We start from the raw sequence: 23,325 nt of genomic DNA, 5'->3' as shown, positions 1-23,325 counted from the left end.
CGGCCTTCACCCAGAGCTCAGGGGCCGGGAGGCCTGGTCCTGGCTCCTCGGCCTCACCTGGCTGCTGGCTATCTGACGGGCTGTGGTCAGCAGATTGGGGAGTCTGGGCCCTCGGGCTCGGGGCGTGAGCACCCAGATACGCTTCTTCCCGTGATTCCTATTTTACTCCCCATCATTCCCGCTTCTCGGAGCCCCGCCCCCCGTGCTCCTCCCCCGGCCCCCAATCAGGGTTTGGGGGCCTGCTAAAGCCCCCGACTTTCCAGCGGCCGCCCGAGGCTGGATGCGCAGACATGGGTAGGAGACGCCCAGCGCACCCCCCCCCCCACGCACACACACCCCCCTCTCGGTGACTCCCCCATCCACCCAGCGGCTCCCACAGCCACCCGGGCCTCTGAGCAGCGGCCGCCTGGGGCCAGCCCGTCTCGGAGCAGCAGGCGCTGTGCCAGCCCGCAGCGCCCTGCCGGCTGCCAGGAGGCTTGGCCGCGCCACCGCCCGGAGGACAGGCTGTCCCTGTGTCCTGCCTCCCCCGCCGCCCGCCCCTGCGCCCTGCAGCACCCGCTCTGGGAGGCGAGGGTGCGGGCTGCCCTGCAGCGCGGCCAGCTGAGTCACGGCTGCCCCAGTTCCACGTCAGCCTCGCCGGGGGAGAGGCCCGAGGCCGCCTCAGCACAGTCACCGCAGCGGCCGAGGTGACGTCGGCTCCGAGCAGCTGCTGGCCCATCAGCGCCCTCGGCCCTCGGCCATGTGACCTAACAATGCCCCTGCCCACTGCCCTGGCGACGCCGGGCCAGGGGGCAGCCAGTCACTGGAGGGCAAGGAGGTCACTGCGCCCACAGCCCCGGGGGATCCACCTCCATGCCAGGCCCCTGAACGCCCCTCCGCCCAGCCTGCGCACCTCCGTGCCAGGGGCTCAGGGCCCATCACTGCTGCTTCCTCCTTCTGCGGCCAGTTTGGGCCATTGACCATAAAGGTAGAGCTAGAGAGAGAGAGAGGGAGAGATAGAAAGAGATGGAGAGATAGAAAGAGAAGGGGGGAGGCGAGGGGAGGGGAGAGGGAGAAGGGGAGGAGGAGAGGGGGAAGTGGAAGAGGGAGAGAGGGAGAAGGGAGAGGGAGAGGGGGGGGAGAGGGGAGAGGAGGGAGAGAGAGGGAGAGGGGGGAGAGGGACAGGGGGAGAAGGGGAGGGGGAGAGGGGCAGGGAGAGGGAGGAGGAATGAAGGTCAGCCTGAGGGTAGCTTTGCCCACGGAGGGCATGCACCTGGCTCTCTCCCAGGCTGGAAAGGCGGGTCCTGCAGCTGGCATGTGCGGGCTCCTGCAGCTGGTCCTCGGGGCCAGGACTGAGGCCCTCACCCCTCCACCCCAGGAGGGGCCGGAGCCGCCGGCCCGGGAGGCGGGGGAGAGGCGGGGACAGCATCGCCCCCGCGGCCCCGCAAAGACGGACGCCTGCCTCCAGCCGGGCCCCGGGGGAGGCCTGGTCTCCGGTCAGAGGTCACTCCGAGGAGAGCCGGGACCCCAGCCCACGGAGCCGGGGCCGGCTCCCGAAGCAGGAACTCGAGAGGTGGCGAGTGTCTAGGCCTGCGGTCGGCAAACCGCGGCTCTCGAGCCACCCGCGCGCGGCTCTTCGGCCCCTGGAGTGTGGCTCTTCCACAAAACCACGGCCTGGGCGAGTCTACTTTGAAGACGTGGTGTTAGAAGAAGTTTAAGTTTTGAAAATGTGGCTCTCCAAAGAAAAGTCCATCGTTGTCCTGTTGGTATTTGACTCTGTGGACGAATGAGTTTGCCGACCACTGTGCTAGGCCACCTGGGCTCTGCCTCCTCCGCAGCTAGTGGCCTGGGACCCCGGGGCTCCAGGACTTCCCCCAGAGGCTGTCCAGGGTCTGAGGGGGAGTGGAGGGGGCTGGGCCAGCCCCCGGTGTTTAGGGACAGAAGTGAGCGGGCCCCTCCCCCTGGAAGGACGGAGAAGGAGGAAGGGGCCCAAGCAGCAGCCAGTGCGCGGGGTCCCCCCGGGCCAGTCTCCCTCCGCCAGCCCCCCGACGTGCCCTCGCCCGCTGTCCCCCAGGGAGAGTGGCGGGACCTGCGTCGCCGCCTCTGGGCCTTGGCCGGAGCCTTGGGAACAGAGAGCCCGCATGGGAGGAGGCAGGAAGTGGGGTGCCACCCCCCCCCCCGGACAATCTGGCACTGCTCTGCTGCATAATGCACCGAGCCTGCGCCTCAATGCGCTGTTTGTCCGGTGTGAAGTGGCCGGGACGTGACGGCTTGGCTGTTGAGGCTCTCACCCGCGTCCCCTCCCTTCCCCGGCATGACTCACTGGCCGTGACTCGGCCCAGCCTTTGCCAGAGGCCAGCTGCCCGGCCGCTGCGCTGGGCCCTGTGAGGAGAGGGGCCAGGACGAAGGACAAAGGCTGCCCAGCCCTGGGGTCTGGGGGCCACACAGCTCCCACGGACTGCCTGTATCGGGGTGCCCCTCCTGCAGGGGGAAGGCCCCTCTGTGTCTCTGGTTCCTGAGGACCCGGGCAGCCAGGCCTACCGGTTTGGGGACGGGCAAGCTCCCAGGAGATTCCGGAAGCCACGTGGAAACTGGCCAGCGCGCCCGACAGGACGGTCCCGGGCCAGGACCACCTCCCTCCTCTGGGGCTGCACCTGCATGGTGGCCCCAGTCAGACACGGCGGGAGGGACAATGAGCATCCCTCCTCGGTGCCCACAGCCCTGCCGGCCAGGTGGCCGCCCCCTCACCCGGCTGTCCCCTCAGGCCGGGGCCGGCTCCTGGTCTCAGGGACCAGGGAGTCCCGGTCTCTGTGACTTGTCCGGCCCGGGGCCTGCAGCTCTGCCTGGAGCACAGCTCTGGAGCCGGGGGCCGGGAGCCAGCCGGGAGGGCAGGACGGGCAGGGGGTCCGCCTGGTGAGCTCCGCACAGAGGGGAACAGACCTGCACACAGGCCCACGTCTGCAAGTGGGTCACATGGAAACTCTAGACCATGAGTCACCGCGGTCGGCATCTGCAGAGCCCGCGGCCATGCTGCCGCTGGAGAGAGCCTGCCTGGTGCACATGCTCAGCGGGGTGTGCAAGGCCAGCTGGTGTGGAAGGGCCGATGAGAGGTTCCGCTCTCCGGTGGTAACCAGAGCATTTCTCTCGGAAACAGTGCAGGCGGCCCCCTGGGGACCTAAGGCTCAGACACGTCCGCTCGGACAGCGGCCGGCCACTCTCCCAGCGCCCTCCCCCTCTCCACACAGCCCAGGCGCTGCCCAGCCGCAGGCCTCGCCCGTCCCCGTCCGCGCCCACGTCACCGGGTCTGAGCCGGAGGAGGGGGCGTGCAGATGGTGACTGGGCAAAGCCAGGTCTTCAGGTGGAGGAGGTCCGCCCGTGGGACACACCAGTTAAAGCAGAGCCGCCCGCAGCCCGCAGGCTGGGGTGGCTGAGACGGGGAGGCCAGGCGGCACCGCGGCGCCCGGGGAGCGGCTACGACCTGCGGGTGCAGGGAGAGCTCGCGTCTGCCCATCGCCGCGGGGTAAACACAGCTGTTCGCCCATCGCCGTGGTGTAAACGCACCCCGCATGGCTGACCACCCACAGCCGCATGGACACAGACTTGGAAGGGACGGGAAGGGACGCACACACCCCCAGCAGACGCGCTCAGGTGAGTGGGACGGATTCTTCTAGAACACCCTCAGAGCCGGCACAGCTCGCTGTCTGAGGAGTGGGAGGTTCGGAGACTGAGACTAGAATCTATCCTATGGTAACGACTCCGCGGGTCATAAGAAAGCTCACGGCGGCCTGAAAGTCAGAGAATAAAAACAGGGTGGCCATGTGGCCGACGAAGGATGCAGGGCAGGCGGGAGGGAGGGGGCCAGCGTGACGCTGGTGTGAACGACACGGTGTGAACGGCGCGGTGTGAACGGCGCGGTGTGAACGGTGCGGTGTGAACAGAGACTCTACGGCTGCGCACGGGGCTGTGGGCTGTGGGCTGTGCTATGCTCCCGACCCGGCTGTGTGTGCTCTCAGGAGGCGCAGGGAGGAGAGAGGCAACAGGGAGCCACGCTCACTGCTGGAGCGAGGGCAGACCCCCAAACACGGCCGTCCCCTCCCCTCTCCAGGCTGCAAGGAGGTCGCGGACTGAGCACGCCCGCCTCGCAGGCTCCAAGTCCCGGCTTCTCCACCCGCCCCCTCCCTGCGGTGCCGGGAGATGCCACAGGGGCTGGGCCAGCCCCACGCCAGGTCCTCACGCCTCCCGGGCGCAGCGCTGGCACCGAACTGATGCCGGGGCTCGGCAGCCCTGCCGCCGGCAGCCTGGCAGCCGCCCAGCTGACACTTCTGGACGAACGGCCACGCCTGGTGACCCCTAAGTGACCCCTGGTGACTGCCAACATCCCAAGTCGTAAACACAGCCGCTGGCGAGCGTCTCAATGGCTTCCTCTCCCAGCCCCGGCCCAGGCAGGGAGCCCCCACTCTGTGCCCGCGAAGGGTCCCCACTTAGAGAACCAGAGAGAGGAGGGGCCTGGAGGGGCCCCTGAGGGGGGCGGGGAGGGGAGAGGAGGAGGGAGGAGGAGGAAAGCTGCTTTCCTGAGGCGGTGGGTCGGCCCTCCCCTCCATCCCCACCTCCTCTCCCCCCCCCCCCGCCCCACGGTGCCGCCCCGAGGCCCCACGGAAGCCCAGGCACCAGGCCGGCCAGGCCCCCCGCGGCAGTGGGGTCCCTGCGACGGGAGCTCAACCTGCCTGCGTCCACGCATCGGACCTGACCGGCGCCGGGGCAGCCAGGCCGGGCGGGAGCCCCCGAGGCCGGGGGCGGGGGCAGATGCCAGCTCCTGTGTGGGGCCCGCTGGTGTCTGCACCAATGAGCCACAACGCAGACCAGCCTCCCCACGACTGGTGGGCAGCCGGGGCTTGGTCCCCCCAGACGAGGCCCTCTCTGGGGGCACTGGGCGTCCCGGGCCCAGGACCGCCTCCCCGCAGGGGGACACGGCCCCAGTTACCGGAAGCTTCTTCCCAGCGGCTCCTCTTCTGAGGATGGGAACTCAGAAGCTGCCGAGGGAGGGAGACGCCAGAGTGATTCCGCCCCCCGCGTCCAACTGCGGTCCTTCCCGGGGGTGCTTCCGACGTGGCGGCCACAGCACGTGGACGTGGGCCCCCCCCCCAGGCGGGAGCGTCGGCGCCCACATGTCCCTCGAGTCACGTCGGGCACTTCGCACGCGGCCGGGGCGCACAAACCAGCAGCCCCAGCAGGCAGTCCCTCCCCCCGGGACCCGCGGTCCAGAGCGGGGCGGGCGCCCAGGCCCGGGCACCTCGCCTCACACGTGGGGCTGGCAATCACCCGCACCCCCGCCGGGGCCTGGTGCGCGGCCCGCCAGCCACAGGCACTGCTAATCCCCAGCTGTTCCCCTGACGCCGCCCGGAGACGCCGTCCGACGCAGGACAGAGGGGTCCCTGTTGTCAACGTCACACCCCCAAAGGGGGGCGCTGGGCCGGGAAGGAGACAGGCGATTGGGCCAAAGCCATCAGCTGCCAGTCACTCATGCCAGTGGGACCCAGGCACCCACTCATCTGGCATTTTTAAAAGACATCTTTTTATTTCTTTCAAAGAAGAAGGGAGAGAGAGAGAGAAACATCAGTGATGAGCCCTGACCAGTTTGGCTCAGTGGATAGAGCGTTGACCTGTGGACTGAAAGGTCCCAGGTTCGATTCTGGTCAAGGGCATGTGCCTTGGTTGTGGGCACATCTCCAGTGGAGAGTGTGCAGGAGGCAGCTGATCGATGTTTCTCTCTCATTGATGTTTCTAACTCTCTATCCCTCTCCTTTCCTCTCTGTAAAAAATCAATAAAATATTTTTTTAAAGAAATTCTCTCTGGTGGTCAGGAAGATGGGAAAATGAAAGTTGTGTAGATCTGTGTGCACACAACACACGTGCACACATACATGCACACACATGCACACACATGTTCGTGCACACACACACCCAGAGGAAAGTCTCGCTTGTCTTTCAGCTCGAGGCCCTGGGCTTCAGGAAGCAGACGGGGCCCCGGGAACTGGACTGCAGACCTGCTGGGAGCGCCTGGCCACCTCCGCGGCCTGCAGGGTGTGGCAGGCCGGCTCCCCGCTCCCCGCTCCCGCTCCCGCTCCCCGCACCTCCTTTCCCAAGACCCCGCCCGCTTCCTCCTCTCCTCCCCTCACCGGGGCTGCCTGCTCCGACCCGCCTCTGCACTGGGGCGTGGCTCATTTCCGCTGCCCACACTCAGAGTCAGCAAATACACAGACAGACACGCACACACACACACACAGACACACACACAGGCACACAGACACACACAGAGAGACACACGGACACACAGACACACACACTCTCACACACAGAGACACACGGACACACAGACACACACACTCTCACACACACAGAGACACATGGACACACAGACACACAAACACACACTCACACACACACACAGGCACGCAGACACACACACAGAGACACACGCAGAGACATGCAGACACACACACATACAGAGACATGCAGACACACACACACAGAGAGACACACAGACACACAGGTACAGGCACACACACACAAAGAGACACACATACACACAGACATGCAGACACAGACACACAGACACACACACTCACACACACACACAGAGACACACGGACACACAGACACACACACACTCACACACAGAGAGACACACGGACACACAGACACACAGACACACACACTCACACACACACAGAGACACACGGACACACAGACACACACACTCTCACACACAGAGAGACACAGGGACACACAGACACACACACAGGCACGCAGACACACACACACAGAGACACACGCAGAGACACACAGACACACACACACAGAGACACACAGACACACAGGTACAGGCACACACACACAAAGAGACACACACACACAGACACACAGACACACGGACACACAGACACACACACACACACACACACAGAGACACACGGACACGGACACATGGATACGCAGACATAGACACACAGACACACACACACAGAGACACAGGGACACACAGACACACAGGTACAGGCACACACACACAAAGAGACACACACACACGGACACACAGACACACACACACAGAGACACAGGTACAGGCACACACACACAAAGAGACACAGACACACAGGGACACACAGACACTCACACACACACACACACACACACGCTCAGTCTGGCCGCCCTCCTGGTCCCCTGCCCCGTCCCTCCTCGGGCACAGCTGCCACCTCGGGCCCGGGCGCCGCTCAGACCCCGGGCGGCAGTGCCTGTGACTGGGTCCCCTGCCCGCCCCTCCACCCGTCTGCCCGGAGCTGCCCCACAGCCCGGCGGCTCCCCCGCGGGGGGGTGGGGGCAGGTGTCCCGGCCGCCGGCTCCCGCAGGCCCCTGCCTCCGCGTGCGTGGCCAGTAGCCACGACCCAAACCCACGTTCTAACGCCTTTAGGTGTGTGTTTCGGTGCCACGAGCACACGCACTGCACACGCAGCGCCCGCAGCGCAGCGCCCGGAGCCGCACACGCATCTGTACGCGCACATCTGCTTCCCATTCCTGGGGGCCGGCCCCCGAAGCGGAACTGCTGAGTCACATGGCGATTCTGTGTTTGATTTCGAGGAGCCGCGTTCCCAGGCGGGCGGATCCCATGCCTGGCCCACGGCCTCCGGGGCGCTGGCCGGCGGCGGCGGCGGCGCTCCCGGGGGGGCCTCGGGGCTCGGCGGGTCCCCCGGTGAGCGGCTGGGCGTCTCCGGCCCCCGGGCCTCTGAGAGCGGCCGGCCAGGCTCCCATCGGCCGCCGGCTCCTCGTTACCAGGCTGTAGAAGCGGGTTCCTCACTCTCTAAGAACCTTCGTCGTTGGAAGCATTACTGTGTCCCCCTCCTCCCCGCGCGGAGCTCTCTCTGCCCAGACACCAGGTGAGTGGGACGTGCTCACACCGCCTCGCCACGTGGGCTCCCTTTCACTCCGGAGGCACAGCCGCTTCCTGCGGACGGAGCCCCGCTGCCCGCTCTGCTCCCGCGGCCTGCGTGCACTCCCATGTCTGAGCCGAAACCACAGCCACGTCACAGCCGAAATCACAGCCACGGCACAGCCACGGCACGGCCGAAACCACAGCCACGGCACAGCCGAAATCACAGCCACGTCACGGCCGAAATCACAGCCACGGCACATCCACGTCACGGCCAAAACCACAGCCACGGCACAGCCGAAATCACAGCCACGGCACAGACGAAATCACAGCCACGTTATGGCCGAAATCACAGCCACGTCACAGCCGAAATCACAGGCACAGCACAGCCACGTCATGGCCGAAACCACAGCCACGGCACAGCCACGTCACGGCCGAAACCACAGCCACGGCGACCCCGGCACCTCCCAGCGTTTCTCCCGGCATGACTGCTGCTTATGCCTACAGTTCCTGCTCCTCTGGGCCTGCATTTGCCCTTTTAGGAGCTAAACCCCTCCTATCAGATCATAATTCTTTTAAAAATATATATGTATGGCCAAAACCGGTTTGGCTCAGTGGTAGAGCGTGGGGGTCTGCGGACTGTAGGGTCCCAGGTTCGATTCCGGTCAAGGGCATGGACCTTGGTGGCAGGCACATCACCGGTAGGGGGTGTGCAAGAGGCAGCTGGTCCATGTTTCTCTCATCGATGTTTCTAGCTCTCTATCCCTCTCCCTTCCTCTCTGTAAAAATTCAATAAAATATATATTTTTAAAAATAAATAAATAAAAATAAAAACATATATATATAAATATTCCAGAGAGGAAGAGAGAGGGAGAAAGAGAGAGAGGCATCAAGGATGAGAGAGTCTCATGGATCAGCTGCCTCCTGCACCCCTCCTACTGGGTTCAAGCCCCAAACCGGGCCTGTGCCCTGACAGGACCTCCTGGTTCATAGTCAACGCTCAGCCGCTGAGCCGAGCGGCCGGGCTTCTCCGATAACAGTTATTTATGTTACACTCGCCCTGTGGGCTGTTTCCTGCCGGGCCAATGGACACACCAAAGTAAGTAGGAGGAAGGAAGGAAGGAAGGAAGGAAGGAAGGAAGGAAGGAAGGAAGGAAGGAAGGAAGGAGAAGAAAGAAGCCCCCCCCCCCGAGTCTGTTACCCACAGGCAACTGCAGTCCAAGAATCTTACACGGAACATTCCGGAAATGAGCAATCCATGAGTTTTAAATGGCGAGCCTTTCTGAGAAGCGTGATGAAATCTCGCCCCCAGGCTTCTGTCCTGCCCGGAATGTGAACTGTCCTTTCGTCCGGCGTCTCCACACTGCGGGCTCCGAGGTGACTGGCCTTGGCGGGTCACAGGGCCGCTCACGTCACCATGATGTTGGTGAATCATGGCTCCAACGCCATTTGCATCCCTTCCATTGCAGTATGTTGCTACACTTGTTCTTTTATTGTTAGTTATTGCTGTTCAGCGCTTCCTGTGCCTGCTTGCTTTCTTTCTTTCTCTCTCTCTTTCTTTCTTTCTTTCTTTCTTTCTTTTTAAACTATATTTTATTGTGGGTTTTTTTTTACAGAGAGGGAGAGAGATAGAGTTAGAAACATTGATGAGAGAGAAAAACATCAATCAGCTGCCTCCTGTACACCTCCCACTGGGGATGTGCCCGCAACCAAAGTACATGCCCTTGACCAGAATCGAACCCGGGACCTTTCAGTCCGCAGGCCGACGCTCTATCCACTGAGCCAAACTGGCTTCGGCTGTGTCTGCTTTCTAAGTTAAACTTTGTCGTAGGTATGTATGTGTTGGGGAAAAAACATAGTCTGTATAGCAGTGTTTTTCAACCGCTGTTCCGCGGCACACTTGTTGCCTGGTGTGCCGTAGGTGCAGACAAGACAAGAATTTTATAATTTTTCACTATTTTGTTTACTTAATATTTCATAATAAAGTAATTATAAAATACTTTCTTTGTGTTTATTTGATTCCTATTCAAGAGAATTACTTTATATATAGTCAATATAGGCACAGAGTTAAATTTTTTAACATTTTCTAATGGTGGTGTGCCTCGTGATTTTTTTCATGAAACAAGTGTGCCTTTGCCCAAAAAAGGTTGAAAAACACTGCTGTATAGGGTTCGGTACTATCCAAGGTTTCAGACACCAGCTGGGGATTCTGGGATGTAATGCCTGAGGACTGGGGGGGAGGGAACTACTATAAGAAAAAGCACTTACCAAAGTCAACCGTCACCCATGTTTTAAAAACTCTAGCAAATAAAGGACAGAAGGGGGATTTCCACAACCTGTCAAAAGGCCGATAGGGAAAATCTAGAGTTCGCATTGAAAGTTCCCGTACAGGATCGGACTAGCAACTGTGGCCGATGCAATAAGATAAGAAAAAGAAATGAAAGACACAGGATCCAAAAGGAAAAGGAACACGGCCTATTCTCAGAAGATTTGCTTGTTTAGGAAATCACAAAATATCTACAGAACAAGTACTAGAGTCATAAATGATGTTGACAAGGTCACAGGATCTAGGATTCATGCACAAAAGCTTATTGTAGTTTTATATACTAGCAGCAAACAGTGCAGCATGAGATTTAAAATAGATATTCAGCCGGGACCGGTTTGGCTCAGTGAATAGAGCGTCAGCTTGGGGACTGAAGGGTCCCAGGTTCAATTCCGGTCAAGGGCATGTACCTTGGTTGCAGGCATATCCCCAGTGGGGGGTGTGCAAGAGGCAGCTGATAGATGATTCTCTCTCATCGATGTTTCTAACTCTCTATTTCTCTCCCTTCCTTTCTATATAAAATCAATAAAAAATATATTTAAAAAAATAGATATTCAGTTTACAATAGCAGCAAAAAATAAAAATAAAAAGAGGAATAAGTTTAACAACTGACATGAAGACCTATTCCTTGAAACCTATGGGAACATGTAATTCTGTAGAGATTAGAGAAATAAATATGGAAAGGCCTTAAAAATGGAGACATATGAGGTTTAAAGATTAGAAGACTCGATGTGAAAATGCCCATCTAAAGGGACCTGCAATCCCAATCAAAATTCACACGGCCTTTTGGTAGAAGTTGACATGCTACTTATAAAATTTATAAGGGAATTCAAAGGACCTGGACCCATGGTCAGCAAACCGTGGCTCACAAGCCACATGTGGATCTCTGGCCCTCGAGTGTGGCTCTTCCACAAAATACCACATGCTGGCGTGCACATACAGTGCAATTGAAACTTCATGGCTCATGGGCAGAAGTCAGTTTTCGGCCTGGGCGAGTCTCTTTTGAAGAAGTGGTGTTAGGAGAAGTTTAAGTTTAAAAAATGTGGCTCTCAAAAGAAATTTCAAACGCTGTCCTGTTGGTATTTGGCGCTGTGGACTAAGGAGTTTGTCAACCACTGACCTAGACTATCCAAAGCCATGTTTTGGATATATTGGGGAACCTTATTTTAAGTCTTCTGATGAAGCCACATTAATCAAGACAGTATGGCACTCAAGGAGACAGACAAATGTGATGGAATCTACAGATTAAAACACACGTGCACAGTGACTGGGGCTCCACAAAGGTGCTGGGAACTCGGCAAAGAATGAGCTGAAAATCCATACAGAAAAGCAAAAAGCAGAAAAGCAAATACATCTTAACCTCATGCCACAGACTAAATTAATTCAAGATGATCTCTAAGCCAAAAATAAAAGCTGCAGCTATGAAGCTTCTAGAAGCAACATTAAAAACATCTTTACCACTTGGAAGTAGGCAACACTTTCTTATAAATAAGGCAGAACATGGGAACCAAAAAGGAGAAATCTGTGAAATTAGGCCTCATCAAAATTAAATATATATATATATATATATATATATATATATATATATACACACACACACACACACACACACACACACACATATATAAATAAATATATATATACATATATATATACTTTTTATTTCAGAAAGGAAGGGAGAGGGAGATAGAGAGAAACATCAATGATGAGAGAGAATCATGGATCAGCTGCCTCCTGCACACCCCTCACTGGGGATCGAGACCACAACCCAGGCCTGTGCCCCTGACCGGCATCAAGCCCAGGACCCCTCAGTCTGCAGGCCAACACTCCAGCCATTGAGCCAAACCGGCCAGGGTGAAAATCACTAACGTTTGCTCATCAAAAGACACCATTAGAAAATTAATAGGCCAGCTGCAAACTGGTAAAAAGCATACATACTTTGAGTGGCCAGATTATTATGATCTCTGAATGCATAATAATCTGGCCACTCAGTGTATATCCTATCTAATAAAAGGCTAATATGCAAATTGTCCCCTCGACCAGGAGTTTGACCAGCAGGCTGGCCAGCCAACTGCCTATGTCCCCTTCCCTGGCCAGGCTGGCCAGACCCCACCCATGCACGAATTCATGCACCGGGCCTCTAAAATATATATATATATATACACACTGAGTGGCCAGATTAGTATAGGTTCAGAGATCATCCTAACCTGGCCACTCAGTGCATATACATCTGCAAACCACACCTCTGACAGAAGCCCAGGACCAGGAAAGGATAAGAAAGAGCCACGCACCCCAGACTTAAAGCTTCGGAAAGACGTTTCACAAGGGAACATACCGGAACAGCCAGCGATTCCAGGAACACGCGCTCGGCGGCTGAGTCATCGGCGAATGCAAATTACAGCCAGGAGGAGACGCCCCCACAGACCTGCCGGCACGGCTCCCCCGCAGGGAGGACCGCGCAGCCGGACGCCACGCATCGCCGGCGGGCGTGGGAGAGGGCAGCACAGGGAGAAGATCCGGCAGTTCTTACAGAACTGGACTCACACCGGCGCTCCGGCCGGGCGATGCCGGTTCTCGGTATTTGCCCAAGAGAAACGGAGGCACGTGTCACAAAACATGGCGACCACGAGGCTCAGAGCGGCCGCATCCATCAGAGCCCGCGGACACGGCCAGGGCGGGAGCAGACCCACGGCGCCCACCCGCCGAGCCGGCAGCCACGCCACAGCTACCCAGACCCGCAGCACTCGGGGGATCTGACGGACATTCAGCCCGGCCGACGGGCCTCAGTGACCTGAGCATCGACCTCTGAGCCAGGAGGTCACGGTTCAATTCCCAGTCAAGGCCCAGGCCCGGGCTGCAGGCTCCATCCCCAATGGGGGGCGTGCAGGATGCAGCAGGTCCATGATTCTCTCTCATCACGGATGTTTCTTTCTCACTCCCTCTCCCTTCCTCTCTGAAATCAAAGACGTTTTTTAAAGGACATTTGAACAGGCAGAGTTCATCCATCGCGGAAAATTCAGGGGGGGTAGGGGGCGGGGTGGCGGGGCACTGTCTGGGAAGGGGCATGGGGCGTGTGCGGGGTTCTGTATTCCAATTGGAGTTTTGACACAGAGGATGGTGCACTGGGGATCTGCACACAGATTTCGCTTCAGAGAGGGAAAAGGGCCGTGAAAAATGCAGGCCCTTTTTTAAAAAATATATTTCATTGATTTTTTACAGAGAGGAAGGGAGAGGGATAGAGAGTCAGAAACATTGATGAGAGAGAATCACCGATCAGCTGCCTCCTGACACCTCCTACTGGGGATGTGCCCGCAACCAAGGTACATGCCCTTGACCAGAATCGAACCCTGGACCCTTCAGTCTGTAGGCCAACACTCTGTCCACTGAGCCACACTGGGCAGGGCTAAGTGAGGTGTCTTATCTGTGGGATTTTCGACACGTATTGGGTTTGCTGGGACGTTGGGGAGCACCGGCCTGGACTCCAGTTCCTGAGACGCAGGCTGCGGTGTCAGGGCCAGGCGGCCCGTCAGACTCCCTCCGGCATGCACCAGGCCTCAGCGGGCGGCCGGGACGGGCGGACGCGTGGTGACGCCCCCAGCCGGGTGCCCACCGCGGACCGAGGGGGCGGCGTGGGGGCTCACTCTGCCCCTCTTCCGCCTCCCCCGTCTGTGCCACAGTTTTCACAGGAAACGCTGGGACGTTTTAAAACAGATCGGGCACACCGACCAAAAGCAGGGGAGGAAGGGGGTGGCGGGACCCTCCCTCCCAAACCCCCAGCTCCGAACCCCGCTGTTCAGGACGACGTGGTGGGGCGCCAGGAGGGGTGCCTTTGGGGCTCACGGTGTCGCCCCCTCTCCCACCTGTTCCCCCGGCCAGAGCCGCCACTGGGAGCTCAGGGCCCAGCGCACCCAGGAGGAACGGGGCTCCGGAGGCTTGCACCGCCACCTGCTGGCCGGAAGGTGTTCTGCACCCACTTCCCCGTCAGGGTCATGCATGGGCTGCAGGCAGTGGGGGCTGCAGGCAGTGGGGGGCTGCAGGCAGTGGGGGCTGCAGGCAGTGGGGGCTGCAGGCAGTGGGGGCTGCAGGCAGTGGGGGGCCCTCGGGGCGGCACATGGGGTGGCGCTCAGGCATGGAACATGCACGTGTCCGGCACTCGGCCCTCCTCCCGAGCCGCTCTCTCTGCCAGCGGGGCCGGGCTGCAGGGCCTGCTCTGTGTCCCCCCAATCACGTGCGGGCACAGCCCGGGACCACACTTCCCTCGGGACGAGGACCCTGAGCCGGAGCTGAGCTCCCTCGCTCTGTCGCCCCGACGCTCCGAAGCCGTCCCTCCTGGGCGGTGAGCGGACAGCGACTCCCAGCGTGACCCTCCCAGCTCGGACTCTGCGGCTGCGGCCTTGGGCGCCCGGGCCCTGTGGACGCACCGCCGGGCTGAGGGGCAACACGGCCAGGGCTGGGCTGGCAGAAGGTGGGAGGAGCGAGACCGAAGGCCACCCAGTGTGAACCCCAGGAGCTCAGGGACCAAGGGGGCAGAGACGGACAGAGAAGGACAGAGGGACGGAGAGGAGCAGAGACGGACAGAGAGGGACAGGGAGGGACAGGGAGGGACAGAGAGGAGCAGAGACGGACAGAGAGGGACAGGGAGGGACAGAGAGAAGCAGAGACAGACAGAGAGGGACAGGGAAGGACAGGGAGGGACAGAGAGGGATGGAGAGGGGAAAAGAGGGCGAGCACAGGCCTGTGTGCTGGTCACCGAGCAGAGAAACGGCTGTAGGGACCAGTCCCGGGCGCTCAGGGCTCAGGGCCGGGGCTTCGGGCCCCTCATCTCAGACCCAGTGAAGCTGAGGGGGCGAGAGCAGGTCCAGGAAGCCAGGACCAGAGCCCGGCCAGGCCAGAGGCAAGTGCCCGGGACCCAGAAGTAAGGGGGACAGCAGAGGGGGACGGGAGGACGGGGGGACGGGAGGACGGAGGGACGGGAGGACGGGGGGACGGGGGGACGGGAGGACGGGGGGACGGGGGGACGGGAGGACGGAGGGACGGGAGGACGGGGGGACGGGAGGACGGGGGGACGGGGGGACGGGAGGACGGGGGGACGGGAGGACGGAGGGACGGGAGGACGGAGGGACGGGAGGACGGGGGGACGGGAGGACGGAGGGATGGGAGGACGGAGAGGCCAGCTGGAACCAGACGAAAGGGCTCAGTCTGTGAGAGCCACAGCGTCCGGCGGGCAGGAGCGGGCGGGGCGGCAGGAGCGGCTCCAGTCTCAGCGGCCAGTCCCTGCGCGACTCAGCCCGGCTGTCCGGGAGGCCAGGGGGCCTGACACGGCCGGGTCCGGCTCACAACCCCGGTGGAGCCCAGGCCATCTGCCCCCGGGCCCTCCCGAGGTGGCAGACCCGCCCGTCCCAGCCAGCCCTTCACGGACAGCCACTGGGCAGTGGTGAGAGCTGGCTGGACACACCTTCCACACCAGGCCAGTGGGCATGAGCGGTGACAGCCTCACGGGAGTGGGTTTTGTTTGTTCGCTTTTGTGGCTGTTTTTAATCCTCACCTGCAAATACTATCTCATTAGAGGGAGTTCAGCTCTCTCTAAAGGAGGAGGAGGAGAAAGAAGAGGAGGAGGAGGAGGAGAAGGAGAATGAGGAGGGGGGGGGGACACCAATGAGAGAGACACAATGACTGGCTGCCTCCTGCATGCACGTGACCTGGGCCGTGGATGGAACCTGGAACCGAGGTGCGTGCCCCTGACCGGAACCGAACCCTCAACCCTTTGGCTTTTGGGCCAAAGTTCTAACCGTTCCGCGGAACCGGTTTCTAGGGTGAGTTTTCACTTAAGCCGGATTCTTACTGATTTTAGAGAAAAAGGAGAGGGGGAGATGGAAACACCAATGACGAGAGAATCACGGACCGGCTGCCTCCTGCACGCCCCCCACTGGGGATGGAGCCCACGACCCGGGCCTGGGCCCGGACTGGGAATCGAACCCTGACCTCCTGGCTCATAGGCCGACGCTCAGCCCCGGAGCCCGCCGGCAGGGAGGGCATTGTTCTGTGTTTTTAAAAGATGCATCCGAATGAGGTTTCACGGAAGCCCGGTCTTCCCCTCACGCACAGAGAGGAGGCTCCACGCCCGCCTCCCCCTGCTGCCTCCCCTCCCGCCTCCCCCTGCTGCCGGCAAAGGGCGGCCCCGCCCGGCCAGGCCCAGAGCCGGCCGCTGTCAGCTCCTGACTAGCTGTGGGCTCTGCTGAGCGGAGATGCCACGAAGTGGCCGTCACTCCCGCGTCCCCAGCGACCCCCCCACCCCCGTGTGCCAGCTCTCCGGTCCCCTGTGGTCACCCTGTGGTCACCCTGGCCCAGGCCGGGTCATCTGAAACAGAGGCCGGGCCGCGGCCGGACACTGGCTGCCACCGCCCCGCCCCCGCCCCGCCCTGTGTGCTAACCAGATGTGCCCCCGTGACTCTGCTCCAGGGCCCACATCTGCTCCTCTGGCCAGGCCTCCCGTGGGCCCTCGGTGGCCCCGGACCAGCGGCCCTGCCACGCTGAGCAGGAAACCCTGGCTCCTGAGCCCGTCCGCCCCGCGGGCCCCGTCACCAAGCTCAGCGCACACCGCGAGTCCACGGCTCCCTCCCCCCCGCGGGGAGCCCGCCGTGCCAGGTGTGGGTGCCGCCCGCGGGCACGGGCCCCTCTGCCTGGCCTCCTCCCAGCCCCGCGGCGAACAGCCAGCCACGGCACCGCGACCTGGCGCCCTCCGGCTGGCACAGGGTCGGCCGGCACACGGCGCGCAGAGCGGGCAGCGGCCGGGACGCACAGCCCTGCTCGGGGCCCGGCCGGCCGAGGGGCGCGGCGGCGGCGGAGCCATCGTGAGCGGGAGTCACCCATCGCGGTCAGAGCGGACACAGCCCGGGCGGGAGGCCGGCCTGGCCCGAGGCGCCTCCTCCCGGGCCCTCAGGGCAGCCCCTCTCCTGGCCGCCCTCGCCTGCCTCAGGTCTGTGTCCCCCGGTCTGTCCCCCTGGTCTGTCCCCCGGTCTGTCCCCCGGTCTGTGTCCCCCGTCTGTGTCCCCGGTCTGTGTCCCCGGTCTGTGTCCCCGGTCTGTCCCCCGGTCTGTCCCCCGGTCTGTCCCCCGATCTGTCCCCCCGGTCTGTGTCCCCGGTCTGTCCCCCGGTCTGTCCCCCGGTCTGTGTCCCCGGTCTGTCCCCCGGTCTGTCCCCCGGTCTGTGTCCCCGGTCTGTGTCCCCGGTCTGTCCCCCGGTCTGTCCCCGGTCTGTGTCCCCGGTCTGTGTCCCCGGTCTGTCCCCCAGTCTGTGTCCCCCGGTCTGTGTCCCCGGTCTGTCCCCCGGTCTGTGTCCCCGGTCTGTGTCCCCGGTCTGTCCCCCGGTCTGTCCCCCCGGTCTGTCCCCCGGTCTGTCCCCCGGTCTGTGTCCCCGGTCTGTCCCCCGGTCTGTCCCCCGGTCTGTCCCCCCGGTCTGTCCCCCGGTCTGTCCCCCGGTCTGTGTCCCCGGTCTGTGTCCCCGGTCTGTGTCCCCCGGTCTGTCCCCCCGGTCTGTGTCCCCCCGGTCTGTCCCCTGGTCTGTCCCCCGGTCTGTCCCCCGGTCTGTCCCCCGGTCTGTGTCCCCGGTCTGTGTCCCCGGTCTGTGTCCCCGGGTCTGTCCCCCCGGTCTGTGTCCCCCCGGTCTGTCCCCCGGTCTGTCCCCCGGTCTGTCCCCCGGTCTGTCCCCGGTCTGTGTCCCCGGTCTGTGTCCCCCGGTCTGTGTCCCCCGGTCCGGGCCGGCTCCGTGGGGGCTGCCGACATGGGGGGCCACTTGGCCTGGCTCTGGGGCTCACGGCTCGGGGGCCAGCCCCCGGCCCCTCCTGCCTGTGGCGCGGCCAGAGGTTCACACGGCGATGCAGGCAGAGCCACAGCTGCTCACCTTCCGGCCTGAAAGGTCCCTCCCAACGTGGCCACTGCCCCTCTCATCACAGGCTCCCAGGGAGCACGGCCCGCACAAGCCCGTCAGCCAGGCACGATCCTCCCAACGCCCCCCACGCCACACACGCACACACATGCACACGCATGCACATGCACACACACGCACACACGCACGCATCTGCCCCTCTCCTCCTCCCTGTAATCAGGCCGGGACGGCACAGAGCTATTTCGGGAGGAGCCCGCGGCCTGGAAGACGGGCCGGCGGCAGCGACGGCGCAGACCGCACGGCGGACGAAGGAGCCACCAGCCGCTGTCCCCGCCTGCCGCCGCCAGACCCGGCGCCAAGTCCCCACCGCCCCCGGCGTCCGGCCGCGGCCTGTCCCAGCGCCTCCCGACGCGGGGGGGGGGACAGCGGCGGGGGGATGGTACAGGGAGGGGCCACGTTTAATACATTAGAGGCGGCCGCTTCGCCTCTGGAGCGTGACCTGCCACGACCTGGGAGCAGCCCCCAGGGGGAGCAGCCCCCAGGGGGAGCAGCCCGCAGGGGGAGCAGCCCCCAGGGGGAGCAGCCCCCAGGGGGAGCAGCCCGCAGGGGGAGCAGCCCGCAGGGGGAGCAGCCCGCAGGGGGAGCAGCCCCCAGGGGGAGCAGCCCCCAGGGGGAGCAGCCCGCAGGGGGAGCAGCCCCCAGGGAGAGCAGCCCGCAGGGGGAGCAGCCGGTCCACAGCGTGAGCCCGAGCGGGCCGGGACGCCGGTCCCCGGAGCATGGGGGGGGGGGCGCTCGCCTACCTGAGATCCGGTCTCTCTCCATCACGTCCACGGACTTGGCAGGGGCGGCGTCCCGTCCCAGCTCAGGGGCTCCTCGCTCTCCGTGGCCCTCCCTCCGCCTCCTCCGCCTCCAGGAGCTCCTCAGTCCGCGGCCGGGCGCTCACGCCTCCATGTGCCGCTCCGGGGCCCCGCGGAGCACTGACTAATCGGAGGGCTGGAGCAGAGGGAGCAGGAAGGGGAGCAGGAGGGAGAGGAGGAAGAGGAGGAAGAGGAGGCCGGTGAGGAAGGGAAAGAGGAGCAGGAGGAGGAGGACGGGGGAGAGGGGGAGGAGGACCAGGGGCACGACCAGCACTGGGCCCGAGGGGTCCGGCCCGCGGGCGGGCGGGCGGGCGGGCGGCGGGAGCGGCAGGGAGGGCCGTGCCGGGCTGGGCGGCAGCTCGGCTCCCCGCGGCCTCTCTCCGCCCCCCGGCCCGGCCGTGGTGCTCGGCTCGCTGATATCCACTCCGAGAAGCTGCCCGGAGCCCGGGAGTCAGACTCCTGGCGGCTCCCGCCTTCCTCTCCCGGTCCGACGGCTCCTCCGGGCGGCTGCCCCGAGCAGCAGGGGAGGAGGAGGAGGAGGAGGAGGAGGAGGAGGAGGAGGAGGGGCGCTGACCGGCCTCAGGAGCACCTGCCCAGGAGCCCAAGCAGCAGCTGCCGGTGCCCGGCGCCCGGCGTCCGTCTGTCCGCCCGCGGTGGCCGAGCAGCGCCCCGCCCTGCAGCGGGAGCGGGACAGACTTCCTGGAAGATTCCTACCACACGCATGAGTCAGGGAGTCTCAGCTGTCCCCGGGAGCCGCGCCCTTTTCCCCAGACTCAGCGCCTCTGGCAGGGGCGGGCGGGAGGGCGGGCGGGGGCTCCCGCTGCTGCCTGGGCCCCGGGCGGCGGGGGCGGGGGGGGGGGGGGGGGCAGGGAGCCGGGACACCGCTGCTCCGGAAGCTTCCCTCACCTCCAGGGCTGGCCGGGCCCGCGGACACAGCGCCTGCCCGCTCGGCCGGTGAGGAGTGTGCGGCTCCCCGGCCACGCGGCCGTCCGCTCCTCCCGGGAGGGGGCGGGCCTGTGGCCGCCGCTGAGCCGCCCGCCACGTGGGCCTGCCGGCCGGCGGAGAGTGCCACCCCTGTGAGCTGAAGCCACGTTTGCCCTTTGCTCATTTTCGTTATTTGCTGCCCCCACCCACCCCGTGCGGCCCTCAGTGCACGGATCCCGCCCGCCACGTGGGCTGGGTGTCCCCGTGACCGGCCAGCCGCCCGGCATGGTTCTCTGCAGGGCGGCCCTGCCCCTGCCCCCGGCCCTCCTGCCCAGGACAGGACCCCAATGCAGTCTGCCCATAACAAGGGCCTCTTCCTGGGCGGAGGCAATGCCCGGACTCTGGGGACACCCGCCTGCCCTCAGCGGAGCTGGAGGGCGGCCCAAGGGCGGCTGCGGGCTCGGGAGGCGGAGCCACGTCCCCCGGGCCCGGCGCCTCCGTGGAGAGGGTCCTCGTGGGCGGGTTCGGGGAGGACCTGAGAGGGAGGTGACCCGGACGGCAGGGTGGACCCCGGACGCTTCCCCCGGACCCCAGGGAGGGGGCGGAGACCGGCCGCCGGGCGTGGGGGTGCGAGACGGAGCGGAGGGGCCGGGAGACGCTGGCCTCGGAGACACAGGGAGCGGCCACCGGCCACAGGATGCCGGCCGCCCCGGAGCGGGGAGAGGCGGGCACGGACCCCTCCACCTGCGGGCGCGGCCTCCGGAGCCGAGAGGAAGCCGTTAGGCCCCAGCGCGTGGGGACGCGTGAGCCCAGCCAGGGGACCACCACGCGCCGGGCCACGGGACCACCACGCACCGGGCCACGGGACCACCACGCACCGGGCCACGGGACCACCACGCACCGGGCCACGGCTGGAGAGCCGCACCCCCGGCGGCTTCTGCTGAGGCCCTTTCCCTCTGAAATGCACTCTGACCGCGAGGAGGTCGGAGCCACGGGGGGTGAGGGGAGTTCTGTTGACTTCACCTCTTTCCGGATTTCACAAACCCTCCTCACTGGTTTTCTGATGATAAACGTAACGTGTTCTTTGCAGTGACTTTGGAGGCCCGTCGGGAAACCCCGTGGATGCCGGTCTCCAGCACCGTCCCCGGGGGCGGGGGGCGGGGGGCGGGCGGCGGGGCCGGGCCGGCTCACCTCCCTGGCGTGAGCTCGCTCTCGCTCTCCCGCCCCCCCCCCCCCCCCCGCCGGGACAGAGTTTGGCTGGAGGTCCTCCCCCCCACCCCCCTCCCCGTGCCCGACAGTCCGAGCATCCTGCTCGCGGGGATCGTCCGAAACCAAACACCTGGCGGCTTGGATGAGCCTGAGTGGGTCACGCGCCAGCGCAGAGGCCGGCGGGAGGCGGGGTGAGGCCAGGCCGGAGGGGGCCGGCCCCGTCCCCCAAGTGGGTTCCACGTGGCTCCAGCCTCCGGGCGCCCCAGCTTTCTCCCGGCCCGAGGCCCGGTAGGTACAGCCGGGGGGCCCTGCGGGGGGCGGCCTCCCCCCCACAGCTCCTCCCTCCCTGAACCCACAAACCCACCCGCCCCCAGGCCACAGCTCCGGGACACACCAGCCTGGCCGCGCCCTGGGGTGGGCACAGGCGCCCGCAGCCCCTCCGGGCAGGGCTCCAGCCCGCGCCTCGTCCGCTGCCCACAGCCCTGCACCGGGTTCCCACACTCCGGCCTCTCTTGTCCATGTCTCCATCGCCTCCCAGGGCCGGGCAGGCGGGGAGGAAGAGTGAGGACTGCCCCGTCCGCACAGCACATCCGTGTCTCCCGCAGCCCCGGTCCCTGAGCACCACCAGGCCCGGAGGGAAGGAGGAGCATGGGGGGGACTGCGGGGGCAGCAGGGGCCTGGGGAGGGGCCGCAGGCCGGTGCCCTGCGGGGGCGGGGGAGGGGGGCTGCGGGGACGCTGTCCAGGGCCAGCCCCCTCCCCCCTCACGCAGGCATCGGCCCATCCTCCTCCGTGAGCCCAGGGCCCCGCCACCTCTCCCTTTATTTTTTTTTTATTATTATTATTTTTAACTTCCCCCTTTAAAAGTCTCCACCACGACGTGTGCTTCCCTGAGTTATAAACCAGGGCCCCGCCCCCTGACCTCCTGTGGCCTCGGCTACCGTCCCCGCCAGCTCAGCGGGCGGCCTGTCTGGCCGCTGCAGGGCCGATTCCGGATCCCGGGCCTGGGGCGGCTGCATTCCTCTCCGGAACCTTCTCCCGCTTCTCGCCGCCCCTCCACGCCGGGTTCCTGCGTAAGCACAGCGGAGGCTCTGCCCCGGCAGCCGGGGGGTCCGTCCAGGTCTGGGGGGCGGGAGCCAGGCCGGGGGCTCCCCGCGGAGGGCGGGTCTCCAGCGGGCAGCCCCTTCCCGGAGCCCGGGGTGCAGGCCCGGGGCCTGGTGCGGTCGCCCGGCGCCCCTGTGTGCACACAGCCCCCAGAGCACCGGACCCGCCGCCCCAGCCGCTCTCTCTGCCGCGGGCCCGGCCTGCTGCGCCCGCCCGGGGCCGTGAGCTCCAGGGCCCAGCGCGTGCCAGCTGCCCGCCAGCCTCGGGCGCGGCTCCCCACGGTGATGTCAGCGCCCCCGGGCCCCACGTGGCTGCCACGTGTGGCCGGAGCGCCGCCCTCTGGCCGGGTTTATGTGGCTCAGGGATGACCTGTGAGCCCCTGCCCTGCGGACCGGCTGGCCTCCTCCTCCTCCTGCACCGGGAGCCGCCCGGCCTCCCCGGCCCTCCCGAGGGCAGCCGGAGAGGAAGGGAGAGGAAGGCCGGGCGGGGAGTGGAGCCCCCGGCCGGCCGGCTGCTCGGGGCTGACAGCGTGGGATGGAGGTGCTCTGGAAGGAGGATGCCTTCAGCGACGGGACAGGGGGGCTGTGCCCCGGGGCAGCCTGCGCCTGGGAGCAGGGAGGGAGCGGGACCCGGCGGGTATAAGCACCGGCCTCGGGTTCGAGTCCGCCCTGGGCGGGGAGGATGGGGGTTCTCTCTGAGTTTTTGATCTGGGGACCTTTCGTGGGCCCCATCCTGGCAGGGTGTCGCGGGGGCGTCTTTAGACCGGACGTAGGCGTGGCCGCTGTCCAGGGCGACTCCCAGACCCGAGTCCTCCCCTTCTCCCGTGGGCGGCAGGCGGCAGCCTCAGCCGGGCCTCGCACCCTGGGCCCAGCGCTGCCCTCTGCCCACGTGGAGCCCATCGGCGGGCCCATCGCTGGGTCTGGAGGACCTCTGGGCCGGACGCCCTCCCCGCTCTGGAGGTCCCCTGGGCGCTCCTGTCCCCGCGCCGGCCGAGGTGACCCGCGGCCCCTCAGCCACAGCCTGCATGCGCCCGCTCCGCCAGCCAGCTCCTCCCGGCGGCCGGTGCCCAGGGAGGTCCCTCCCCCCGGGGCCCCTGAGCAGCCCCTGGCGGCTCCTCCTCTCC

General features: G+C 64.5%; 1 protein-coding gene across 3 annotated transcripts in view; it reads right to left on the bottom strand.

Annotated features, from left to right (window-relative positions):
• SEPTIN9 (septin 9) overlaps nucleotides 1-23,325 on the bottom strand; it is a 106,560-nt gene that overhangs the window by 68,112 nt on the left and 15,123 nt on the right. The window contains exon 1 of one of the 3 annotated variants that reach the window (XM_045572146.1): nucleotides 22,021-22,132. The exons of 1 other annotated variant lie outside the window; for it this stretch is intronic. In XM_045572146.1, the coding sequence (XP_045428102.1) occupies nucleotides 22,021-22,117 (97 nt within the window). In that variant the 5' untranslated portion in view covers nucleotides 22,118-22,132. Of the gene's footprint in view, nucleotides 1-18,910; nucleotides 19,218-22,020; nucleotides 22,133-23,325 lie in introns of those variants that run through there. One more of the 3 variants, XM_036412252.2, reaches the window with a different exon arrangement.

Source organism: Pipistrellus kuhlii, unplaced genomic scaffold, assembly GCF_014108245.1.
Source record: "Pipistrellus kuhlii isolate mPipKuh1 unplaced genomic scaffold, mPipKuh1.p scaffold_m20_p_44, whole genome shotgun sequence".
Classification (NCBI taxonomy): domain Eukaryota; kingdom Metazoa; phylum Chordata; class Mammalia; order Chiroptera; family Vespertilionidae; genus Pipistrellus; species Pipistrellus kuhlii.
Note: the sequence above shows the minus strand (reverse complement) of the source record. Positions and strands in the feature narration are given on the sequence as shown.